Source organism: Microcebus murinus, chromosome 1 (genome assembly GCF_040939455.1).
Source record: "Microcebus murinus isolate Inina chromosome 1, M.murinus_Inina_mat1.0, whole genome shotgun sequence".
NCBI classification, from domain to species: Eukaryota; Metazoa; Chordata; class Mammalia; order Primates; family Cheirogaleidae; genus Microcebus; species Microcebus murinus.
The window spans coordinates 63808603-63821275 of record NC_134104.1 but is presented as its reverse complement, the minus strand read 5'-3'; the positions used below and the strand labels follow the sequence as shown (position 1 = coordinate 63821275).

Below are 12673 nucleotides of genomic sequence, written 5' to 3'. Positions count from 1 at the left end.
TTTATCTGTGAGCTTGTGAAATCAAAACAGGTTATCTGCTTCCAAGATACAATGGTGGGACAAGCATAGGGTACACATTCCCATTCCAAAGGGAGAAATAGGGAAATTGAAAGGGGTACCAGGCCCCAATCAAATCTGAAACCCAAGAGCGCAGACATTGGGTCTTTAGACTCCAAAATAATCTCCTTTGACTCCATGTCCAGCATCCTGTACACACCAGTGTGGAGGTTGAGTCATCAAGGCCTTGGGCAGTCTTGCCTCTATGGCTTTGCTGGGTCCAGTCCACCCAGCTCTCCCAGGCTGGCTTTGCACACTGGTAGTTCTGTAGTTCTAGGGTCTTGGTGGCAGTTCTGCTACCATAGTTCCACTAAGCATTACCCTAATGAGGACTCTTGGCAGTGGCTTTGCTCCCACAGCTCCGATAGGCATTGCCCTAATGAGGACTCTGGCAGTTCTAACCCAATACTTCAGCTAAGCAGTACTGTAGTGGGGGCTTTGGTGGTTCTGCCCCTGAGACAAATCTTTGTCTGGGCCTCTGGGCTTTCAGTGACATCATTTGAGATCTGGGTGGAGGCTGCAAAGACTCTATAGCTCTCACTCTCTGCAAGTCTGCAGAATTAGCACCATGTGGACTCTGCCAAGGTTTATAACTTATAAACCTGGGGCTGCTGCATGAGCTGCATCTGGGGCCACTTGAGCCACCTCTGCACCAGCCAGGGACTGAGATGTGGGGAGCAGCGCCTTGAGGTGGTGCAGGGAAGTGGTGCCTTGGGCCTTTTCCCAGAAACCATCCTGTCCTCCTAGGCCTCTGGGTGTGTGATGGGAGGGGCAGCCTGGAAGATTTCTGAAATGCTTTTGAGGTCTTTTTTTGTTGTCTTGACTGTTAGCACCTGGCTGTCTTTTAGCCATGCTAATCTCTTTAGCAAGTGGTGACTTGTGCACCCTTGGATTCTATTTCAATTTAATTACCAATTATGATTAATATTGGTATCAAATGTTATTCGTGCTGTTTGCATTAAGTATTCAAATAAACACTCTATTTAGACTTACGGTGTCCTCTAAAGAAAATAAGAAAAAAAAAATAAAATAAACACTCTACAATTTACATAGGAATATAGAAAAAAATCATTTGAACAGAATCAACCCATTGATACCAACTACACGTACACTTGTTACTTGCACAACACCTTAACAGTCTCTTATGTGCTGCAGCAGATAAAGTGAAATATAATCATTCCAAAACAAAGTTGTATTTAATGGAAAAATAATTTAAATTAATTAAAATTAAATAATATTAAAAATTAAATATTTCTTTTGTACTAGACACATTTTAAGCCCTCTGTAGCCACATGTGGCTAGCTGATACTGAATTTTACAGCATGTATGTAGACTTTCTCTTTCTTCTGTCTCTTTTATTGCTATCCTGCTTAATTTTTGTTTCATTCCTAGCAGTTTCTTCTTAGCACAGATCTATGTCTTAGAAGGGAGCCCCGATCAGTCAGTTTTGAGGATTCAGAGAGGCTAGCTGCTCTAGTTTCTTTAGTCCTTCTTAACGTGGATCCCTTGCATTTACCCAGCATTAGAGAATGAGAAAGCTCTGCTGCTATTTTAAAATTGGCCAAGTGTGCATTCCAACAAATATATTGGCTATTTCAGGGTTTTCCTGTTCTCAGCACCATCAGATGTCTCTCTGTTGCTGCCTTCTTTTTCTTATGGCTTTTGGTGGTTTGTCCCTATTTGCTTATATTTTAGAGTTTATAGGACCATTTTCCCAATTTTACTGTACATGTCCATATTTTTTAGGTTTTACTATCTGGTTGTGCTATCTCTGTGTGAAGATTCAGAGAAGTTGAAAAGTTGCTACTGCTGTTTCTGTCTTTGACCAATAAATTTTGATAATTACTTTTTGAAAACCACAGTGCATGTAATTTGCTTTTGTATTAAGTAGAAATTAGAAGGAAATATGATAGGTATTTATGGGAAACAAGAAATGGAAGTCAAAGAATTAAGAATGCAAATTCTTTTGCTTAAGTAAAAATTTTTTCCCTTCTATATCCTCAGTTTAATAAGAGTTCTACAGAGATGGAAGAATTTGTAATGATGAAGCAACAGCTCCAGGAGAAGGAGGAACTTAATAGAACTTTGCAAGCTCAGCTCAGCCAGACACAGGCAGAGCAAGCTGCACAGGTAGGGGTGGAGAATAACCTCATAAAATTTGGAAAAAGTACCCAGTGGATTATTACATGGTTACTAATTCAGTAAGTCACTTTTTAAAATCTTAGTAGACAAAAAATAGCTAGAGTATTAGAGTAGAAATTAGAAGGGTGTGTAGTAGAAGAAATTAGAAGATATGTGGTAGGTAAGTGTGTCATTAGGGAACACCGGAAAATACCAAAAAGTGTTATTTATCTTGATGAATTTGCTATAGCCTAATTGATAGCTGTTTCTTAGTTCTATAGGTCCATACATGATTGACCACCTTCCTACGTATTTTTCCTTTGCCAGTGTTTTTGAATTATGAAAGATTTTTTTTCCTTAAGTACCTTTGCACATAGCTAGTCTTATCCATCAGGTATTTACTTTATTGATAACTTGTAGTATTAGTGGTGGCTTCTTTCTGTGGGTGGTCTACTGCTGTGTATACACTTCAAATTTTATATCCTGAAGTCCTTATTGGTACCTATTAGCATTTTTTATGTCCCTTTTCTGCACAAGCACTATATACAATGTGGGATGGAGAAATAGAAAACATGATTTTTACCAATGAGTTGCTTAAAATATGAAAAGCCAGGATATATAAATATGTTAACAGATCCATCATAATGCAAGCCATTCTGATTAAGTGCCAAAGCAAGCAGCAGTACAAATAAACAGTTTTAAGAGGTAAAAGAGGTTACTGTGAGTGTGATAGTCAAGGAAGTTTACATGGAAAAGTTGGAATTACATGCAAAACTATGATAGATAGACAATATTCTAGACAAGCTGGGGAATAGTATTCCAGCCATGCAGCATGTACAAAGTCTCAGAGAAGAAAAAGAATATGGAACATTTGCGTGAAAGAATGTTTGAGGTTTCATTGTTTGGCTAATGAAAGATTCCAACGCATATACATTTTGAAACACAGACTCTTAATTCATAGTGAGGTCAAAATTCAGATAATTAAAAATTTGAGGATTTTTTCCCTCCTTCCAAGAAGGAGAGTCAAGGTGAATTCAAGGTATCGCAAACTGAGAAATCGGCAATAGTTGAAGGACCAATGCAAAATAGGCAAGCTAAGAGCTGGACAGCATGCTCAACCATATGTCTTAAGCAAATAAACAGGCACACACACACGTGCACACACACACACACACACACAACTTAAAAACAAAATGAAACATCTGTTTGGAGAGGTGGTGTGGGTTTAGAAGCACAGCAAATTCTTTGGTAGAATCAATGCTTTGAAAACGGACTAGAAAGATAGATTTGTATTTCCAGTTTTAGAGAATCTTGAATAAAAGATACATTAGTTTGAATTATCACTTATAGGACATGAGAAGTTCATTGAAACTTTTTGAGCATGAGTGTGATATTGAAAGATGTGTCCAGGGTTTAATTTTTTTGACAGGGTCTCTATTTCCTGGTCTAGAGTGTAGTGACATTGTCATAGCTCACTGCAAGAGGTTCAAGTGATCCTCTTGCCTCAGCCTCCCAAGTAGCTGGGACTACAGGCGCACACTACCATGCCTGGCTGATTTTTCTATTTTTTATAGACACAGGGTCTCGCTAAGTTGCTCAGGCTGGTCTCATTTTCCTGACCTCATGCCATCCTCCTATCTTGACCTCCCAAAGTGCTAAGATTATGGGCATAAACCACTGCTCCTTGCCAGAAAATAATTTTTAATCAAAATTTATGTTTAGGCTGACTTCTGAATTTGAAACAGGCTTTCTCTCACATTTGGAAGTTACTGTCAGGCTTGTCTCTCTTCCAACATTGTCGTTCTTGACATTCAAAATTTCATTTTAAAAAAGTGACTGTCTATCAATTCTCAGTGTCTATCTTTGGAGAATAGTCTATGACTTTTGTTTGTACAATATTTGGGGAGTGTAACTTGTATAGTTTCTCTGGTATGTGTCTTCAGTTGAGTTCCATGCAGCAGGTGGTCCGAGAGAAAGATGCCCGTTTTGAAACACAAGTTCGTCTTCATGAGGATGAGCTGCTTCAGTTAGTAACCCAGGCAGATGTGGAAACAGAGATGCAACAGGTGTGTTGCTAAAACCCAGTAGAATAACCACCATTTTGGTTAATTTGATTAAATCATCACAGCCACTTCTCTACCCTCATCCACTGCTCTTCACTTGGTGTTAGTGTGCTCCTTTTTGGCTTCTTTTTGGTGTCTTTGTCTTCTGTTGCATATTAATTATTTATTTTTTCTTACCCTTAACTTGCCTTGTACTCCTCTAATCAGGTGGTTGGTACTCAAAAGCTGAGTTTAGTTGGTGAATGTATATGGTAGTCAAAAATAGATTTTTCTTCAATTTGCTGATTGTAGCTACCTTTGTGCATTAAAAAACATAATCTAAAGCTTTAAATCAATGAAGTCAGTTTTAAGTTTTCAAAAAATTAGAGGTGAAAAGGATTGATTTTGCAGCCATGAAATCTTTTATTAAGTCCGTAATTCATTTTTAGAAAACTTTATTGAGTAGATTTTAAAAATTGGCTTCATTGTATTTGAGTTCATCATCTACTAACTTACTGTTTTTACTTAGCGTGTAGTGCAGCGTGGTACTGAAAGGCACGTAAATGGTACTTTATGTTTGATCTATTTAATTGTTTTTGAGTGAAAACTTCTTGTAAGTTCTAAGCAATCCTTCAGAATGCACTACTAAATAAAGTTTCAGAATGTAACACTTTATTAAGTAGAATATTGTATGTGTGTATCATTGATTTATTTATTCAACAAGTGTTTTTCAAGTGCCTGCCATGTGCATGAAACTAGAAGAGAAATGGTTCTTGCCTGCAGAGAATGTTCTGTTTGGTAGGTGAGATATGCACATACCTATGTTACTTAGGGTACAGGACATTAACTATATAATTTTGAAAGTGGATATGTGTCATTTTTTTCTAATTTTTAAAAAGATTCCCTAATTCAGGGACTTGCTTATGTCTGAGTTTGGTTGTTGTCAGTACTCTGGAGAAGACATTTTGGAAATCCTCTGTTGCTGCTGGATGGGGAGCATGGCGTGCTGGTGTCTCATTCTTTATTCTGCCATCTTCAACATCCAGAAATTTAAGTATATAAATCTACATGACATTTTGAAAGGTAAACAATTAATAGTGCTCATTTGTTACAATATTATGTCTAAAACGTTTTCTTCTCAGAAATTGAGAGTGCTGCAGAGGAAGCTTGAAGAACATGAAGAAGCCTTGCTGGGACGTGCTCAGGTTGTTGACTTGCTGCAACAGGAGCTGACAGCTGCTGAGCAGAGAAACCAGGTATTGCTTTCTGAGCTTTACTGCCTGCCTTGAGAGTATTCATTTCCACTTTAATTTGCCAGGCAGTGGGGATCAAAGTCTATTTTAAGCCTTCAGAGAGTTGATGCCATTTATTCATTCTTTCAGCAAAATACCCTGTGCTTAGAATACAGTACAGCAATTAGCAAAGCAAATACAGTTCCTTCCTTCATGGAGCTCATATTGCACATCTTTATTGTTGCTTTTTTTCATTGTCATTGTAGGCCTAGTTTCTCTAGAATGTTATTCAGGTTGAGCATCCCTAATCTGAAAATCCAAAATCCTGAATGCTCCAAAATCTGAAACTTTTTGCATGCCAACATGACACAAGTGGGAAATTTCACACATAAGTACTTAACACACACTTTGTTTCATGTACAAAATTATTTAAAATATTGTATAAAATTACCTTCAGGCTATGTATATATGTATATATGAAACATAAATGAATTTTGTGTTTAGACTTGGGTTCCATCCCAAAGATACCTCATTATGTATATGCAAATATTCCAAAATCCAAAACACTCCTGGTTCCAAGCATTTAGAATAAGAGATACACAGTCTGTATTTTCCTTTAGTGAGGTTTTTTTTCCCACATTTTACCCCTTCCACTTTATTCTTCCAGTATGTTACTTCTTCCTTGGCCACTCTCCTTTCCCTGTCCTGTATGGACCTATGCTTGGTGATTTGGACTACTCTTTTACCAGCCCTGGTATCCCTGTCCTATCACATACAAGGAGCCAAATCCTAATGTCGTTGGTGCTGTAGTCCACATTCTCTGCTTGTTCATCTAGGTACTGCATGCTGCTAGAAAAAGTCAACCATCTCCTCTCTTAACTTTCAACCCTCCTTCTTGAGAAAAGCTTTCCTTCTAGAATAGAAATGTTCCCATTTCTTCCATCCTGACAAAACCTATACACTGACCCTAAGGCCCCTCTCTGGCTGTCATCAGATAGTCAGGTTCAAATCCCAGTTGTGCCACTTACTAGATAGTTACCACATAGATAGTTACATCTATGTGACTTTTAGCAAATCATGTATTAGTTAGTAGTACTATGAATCTTCACAACCCTATGCAGTAGATACAACACTATGCAATATATCCATTTCACATATAAAGACACTCAGAGAACTCATACATATCCAGGTTGATTTAGTAGGCTTCAGACTTTTCATCGGTAAAATAGGGGTAATAGTATATATCATGGGCATGTCATAAAGATCCATATGAAATCATATATTAAACTACTTAGTAGAGTGCTTGTCTCTACAGTAACACAGCATGATAGCTAAAATTACTCTGACTCTACTAAAATCTGAAATCATTCTATATAGTCATGAAATACTTCTGAATTGCCAAATCTAATGGGCATTTTCTAATTCTTTTATTGGACCTTTCTGCCATATTTGTTAGCATTAATCACTTGTTCCTTGATGTTTTCCATTCCCTTGACTATTAGAACATTGCATTCTCTTGATTCTCTTCCTCCATATCTGGGGCTTTTCTTTCTGCCCATTAAACAATTTCCCAATGTACCAGCCTCAGCCCAGTATTATTCTCATTGATATTTTCTTCTCTAGTCCTCTGCATGGTAAATATGAGACTCTATTCCCACAGCCACTAATGTCTCCCAAATATTAATCTCTTCAGTGTATTTGGTTTATATCCAGTTCCTGCTGATATATGGGTATTCCACAAACACCCCAAATTTAACAAGTCAAAATCAAAACTCTTCTCTCCTTAAAACTTGTTATTTTTATGTATTTTCTCTCTGTCATTGGACTATTCACTTAAAGGAACAAAACTTGTTAGGCTTTCTTGTTTCCTCCATATTCTTTAACCCCTACAATTAATTATCAAGTTCTGCTGATTTTACCTCTTAAGTAATTCTTGAATCTGTCCTCTCCTTTCATCAATACTGTCAGTATCCTGGTTCTGGTCAGGAACATCTTTGCATAGAGAGTGCTTCCTGACAGATTTTTCTCTGCCTCTGTTCTCTCTCCCACCCCCATACATCGTCTATCTGGCAATTAGTGGGATATGTCCAAAAAAAGGTTCTGACCAAGGAACCTCATTAGTTAAAAGAGCAAATTTCAAGTCCTATAACAATATGGTATATAAATATCCTTATGATTTATTTGACTTATGATTATTTTTCCAGCTTCATCTCCTGCCTTTTCTTGCTAGAGCTTTACCCACTCACAACTCCAAAGTACATAAATAACCATATTGTTTTCTTTCTTCTTTCATTTTTCCTGGCCTGTTTATCTGCCTAAAGTACTCTTTTTAATGCTTATTTACCTGGCTCATTCCTCATTATTTAAATCTTAGATTAACTGGCTCTCCTTTTAGGAAGGCCACCCTAACCCATCTTTCTTCTCTGTTCCTGTTAATACTTTGTAAGTATCTCTCTCATGGCCTCAAATTATTTTGTATGATACATACCTGTTTCAGCGTGTCTGAACTCTGAGTTCCTTAAGGGTGACTATTCATTCATTCACTCAGTATTTATTGAGTACCACTCAATGCCACATACTATGCTAGGTGATGGAGATGAAAAAGGATAAAACAGACATAGTCCTTTCCCTTATGGAACTTACTTTCTAGAAGGACAGAGAGAAATTAATAGATAATTACACAAATAAATGAGTGCAAACTGTCAAAAGTATCAAGAACCAGAAATGTAGGATCTTATGTAATTGTAGTTTTCATCTTAAGTGCCTAGCTCCATCCTTCACCTAGAAGAAGCATTTCACTATGCTTATTGAAATGAAAGGATATATTTATGCCTCATGAGGCTTTGTATTTTTTCTTAGAGTCTCTCTCAGCAGTTACAGCAGGTGGAAGCTGAGCATAATACTTTAAGGAACACTGTGGAAACAGAAAGACAGGAATCCAAGATTCAAATGGAAAAGATGGAACTTGAAGTGGCAGAGAGAAAATTGTCCTTCCATAACCTGCAGGAAGAAATGCAGCATCTTTTGGAAAAGTTTGAGCAAGCAGGCCAAGCCCAGGCTGAACTAGAGTCTCGGTACAGTGCTTTGGAGCAAAAACACAAAGCAGAAATGGAAGAGAAAACCTCTCACATTTTGAGTCTGCAAAAGACTGAACAAGAGCTACAATCTGCCTGTGATGCTCTGAAGGATCAAAATTCAAAGCTTCTCCAAGATAAGAATGAACAGGCAGTTCAGTCAGCCCAGGCCATTCAGCAGCTGGAAGGTCAGTATTTGATTGCTTTTGAAACCTCAGTGGTTTTGTATTTCATATTTTCAGGAATCTGTCAATGAAATTGTTTGTTCAATCCAATTGAATTAATGTTATAAAAGGACTTAGAAAGATGTCTCTTCTGAACTCCTTGTTGCATTTTTCCTGCCTCTAACTAAAGTTATAACCTGTATTATAATTATCATCACAGTATTAAAAACATGTTAATGGTGTTGCAGATGTGAAATAGAATGCTATGTGAAACATGAATGTGATCTGAAGGGTTCAAAAACTGAAATGACTAGGATTTGAATTAGATTGTGGAAAGCTCAGGTAGGAAGACTGAATTGGATGGAGTTATTCTTAAATCTAAAGATGGCTCTCAGTCCTTTTGTTATAGGTGAAAATTTCTTTTTGAAGAAAATATCCTTTAAGAAGCTATAAGGAAAACTTACTTTTTAAAAATATGTTATTATAAAAGTAATAATGTGCCTCTAAAAAAATTGAACATTTTAGAAATTTATAAATTAAAAAGTGAAACTTCCTTAACATTAATCCATCTTACCAGTCCTCTTCCCCAAATTATAAACTCTTCTAATAGATTGGCATATAACTAAAGGAAAGATTTTAGAAGTTAAGAATTTTATTGAAAAACTGAACATTAGTCAGATAGCCTTGGGAGGAATTACTCGGGAACAGGGTGCTACATGAGCTTGCTGCCCTCTTAGCTGAATCATGTTCACGTCTAAAACCATATTGTAGAGTCTTTGTGGGACCTATAACACTTAAGAGGAGATTAAAGAATAAAATAAAAACCACTAAAGCCATTTTCAAGGGGGAAAGGAAAGATAAATTTTCTTTTTAAAAATGCCTAGGCCTTTTTTATTTTACCTTTGAAAGGGAGTAGCTTACTGAGGTGTACTTGGGCCTTTGAGACCATTTAAATAGTTTTAAAAAGTTTTGTCATTGGTATCATAATTTTAATTAAGGTAACTAAACTAGTAAACAGCATACAGTGTATCCTTAGAAGACAATGACTCCCTAAGTTTCATACTTGAAGCAGATATCACATTTATTTGTTTTCTTTTCCTTAGATCAACTACAGCAAAAATCCAAAGAAATTAGCCAATTTCTAAATAAACCAACCTTGCAAAAACATGAAACAGCATCTCAGACTTCTTTCTCAGATGAGGGCACACAGGTAATTAAATGTGAACTTCTTATGAATATGAACTGTTTGTCTTTGCTGTTATCTATACTTGAGTGCTCTAGTGAGGGTTTAGTCCAGAAAGCTGTGTAAGTCTTCTAAGTTTTCTGCCTGATAAAATGCTTTTTTGAGGACAATTCTGTTTGAAAGGAATCATAAATGGGATTAATGCAGTGTCTCAACAATGAATAATAGGAAAATGATAGGTAACAAGCACCAGAATCTCAGGAGCCTTTCTGATTCTAAGGTCTTAAGAATTTGTATTGGAGATGAATCAGTACTTATGCATTTATAATCAGCTTTCCCAGTTCAGAACTTAATTTTAATCTTAGATTTGATCAGGTTTAGTGTGCACAAGTCAGTGTAAATCTATTGTAGAAAACACATTGCTCCCATTAATTAATTAACAAAAAATTAATTAATTAAATAAAAAATTTAATTGCCAAATGGCTGCTGATTGGCTAATATATTCCCTCTTCCTACAAAAATCTCTGTAGAAAACTAGATTATAGTCACTAAAAGGCTGCTTACTGAGCATGAATATCAGAACAAAGGGAGTTAGTTTGGTGATATTAATTGACTAATGTCAAGCTGAGATAACTGGATTCATCCGTCTCTTTCATAAGATTATACCGTTCCAAACTGACAGATAGATGTATTGGCCAGCAGGATTCCATGGTCCCTGGGCAGTACTGTGCAATGATAAAAATTTTTATTCTTGGTTTCTAGCATCTAGGCTTTCCAATCTCTTCTATTCTCCCATTCTCAACTTTTTCCTCCAATGTTTTATTAAGATATTTTCCAGTCATTCAAATAAATTGAAAAAAGTTTCTAGTGAATATCTGTATACTCACCATCTAGAGTGTTATTAATACTTTTCTGTATTTGTTTTATCAAATACTTATCCATTTATTCATTCCTCTGTCCATCATTTCCTCTTAATTTTTTTTATATACTTCACAGTAAATTGTGAACATTTCTCTCTAAACATGTCAGCATACGTATCATTGTCTAGATTTCAGTATTTGTTTATAGTTCTTTTTCTTTTGAGGTAAGATTTGTAAACCATTAAATGCACAAATCTTAAGTATACCTTTCATTGAGCTTTGTCCAATGTATACACCTGTGTTAACCGAACCCTTATCAGGATATATCACAGTACCATTACCCCACAAAGTATCTTCATACCCTTTTATAGTCAATTTACCTCTGTCTACCAGAGGCAACTTCTGTTTTTTCACCAGAGATTAATTTTGCCTGTTTTATGGCATTGTATAAATGTAATAGTGCAATATGTGCTTTTCTGTGTAGACCTTCTTTGACTTAGCATGTTTTGAGATTCATACATATTGTTGCATATAATTTATTATTTTGTATTTCTGTGGAGTATTTCATTTTATGAATATACTGCATTTTCCTTTTGCATGATTGTCCTACATTTTCCTATGGATGGACACCTGGACTTTTTCATGCTTTGGCTATTATGAATTAAGCTACAGTGAACAGTCTCATATAAGTATTTATGTGGACATATGTTTTCATTTATCTTCAGTAAATATACTTGTTGAGGAATTGCTGGGCCATAGAGTATGTATGTGTTTAGCTTTATGACGACCTGTCAAATCTTTTTCCAAAGTGGTTATACCATTTTATACTCCGACGTAAAATATGAGAGTTCTAGTTGCTTCACATCTCTGACAAGATTTGGTGTTGTCAGTTTCAAAAGTTTTAGCTGTTCTAAAACTGTTCTGTATCTCATTATGGTTTCAATTTGCGTTTCTCTGATGACAAATGATGTTGAACAATTTTCCTTGAGATTCTTGGTCATACGTATATATTTTTTTGGTGAAGTGTCTGGAGTTGTAGGAAGGTTTTTCATAATGAATTTAATTTCTTTTACAGATATAAGGCTAATAAGATTTTTCTTTTTTATATGTCAGTTTTGGTTTGTTTGGGTTTTTTTGGGGGGTGGTTTGCAAATGCCAATTTTTTGTTGTAATGTTATTTTATTTTATTTTATTTTATTTTATTTTTGAGACAGAGTCTTACTCTGTTGCTTGGGCTAGAGTGCTGTGGCATCAGCCTAGCTCACAGCAACCTCAAAATCCTGGGCTCAAGTGATCCTCTTGCCTCAGGCTCCCGAGTAGCCGGGACTACAGGCATGTACCACCATGCCCGGCTAATTTTTTCTATTTATATTTAGTTGGCCAATTAATTTCTTTCTATTTTTAGTAGAGATGGGGTCTCACTCTTGCTCAGGCTGTTTTCGAACTCCTGACCTTGAGCCATGTGCTCGCCTTGGCCTCCCAAAGTGCTAGGATTACAGGCGTAAGCCACCACGCCTGGCCTACATACTCTCTTTAACCAAGCAGTTTACTATTTAGGAATTTATTCTAAGTATGTAATCATATACATGCATACAGTTTTAGTGACATGGATATTTTATTTGCCATTGTTTCTAATGGGCAACATCTTAGAAATAAATGTCTGGTTAATTATGGAACATCCCTAATGGAATACCATGCAATCATTAAAAATTCTATCTTAGAATAACTCATAATGTGTTTAGCTTAAGGGGAAAAAAAGCAGAATGAACAATGCTACCACTTTTATACATGATATACAATGTTAATCAGAAATATAGGTGGTTTTTATTTCTACTGTGTGAATGAAGAAAGAAAGAAAGAAAGAAAGAAAGTACACGATAATTTTTATTAAACAAAAAGCAGTTATGGATCTTCTTTCTTTCTTAAGAGGTAAATACTAC

At 36.1% G+C, this 12673-nt stretch overlaps 1 protein-coding gene across 5 annotated transcripts in view; it reads left to right on the top strand.

Moving 5' to 3' along the window:
* Positions 1-12673, top strand: part of GOLGB1 (golgin B1) — a 74131-nt gene that overhangs the window by 24013 nt on the left and 37445 nt on the right. For 2 of the 5 annotated variants that reach the window (XM_012780522.3, XM_076001865.1), the window contains 5 exons: positions 2062-2187; positions 4122-4244; positions 5363-5476; positions 8312-8714; positions 9794-9900. In XM_012780522.3, coding sequence (XP_012635976.2) covers positions 2062-2187; positions 4122-4244; positions 5363-5476; positions 8312-8714; positions 9794-9900 — 873 coding nt within the window. The remainder of the gene's footprint in view (positions 1-2061; positions 2188-4121; positions 4245-5362; positions 5477-8311; positions 8715-9793; positions 9901-12673) is intronic. The other 3 variants (XM_012780526.3, XM_012780525.3, XM_012780527.3) reach the window with 3 other exon arrangements.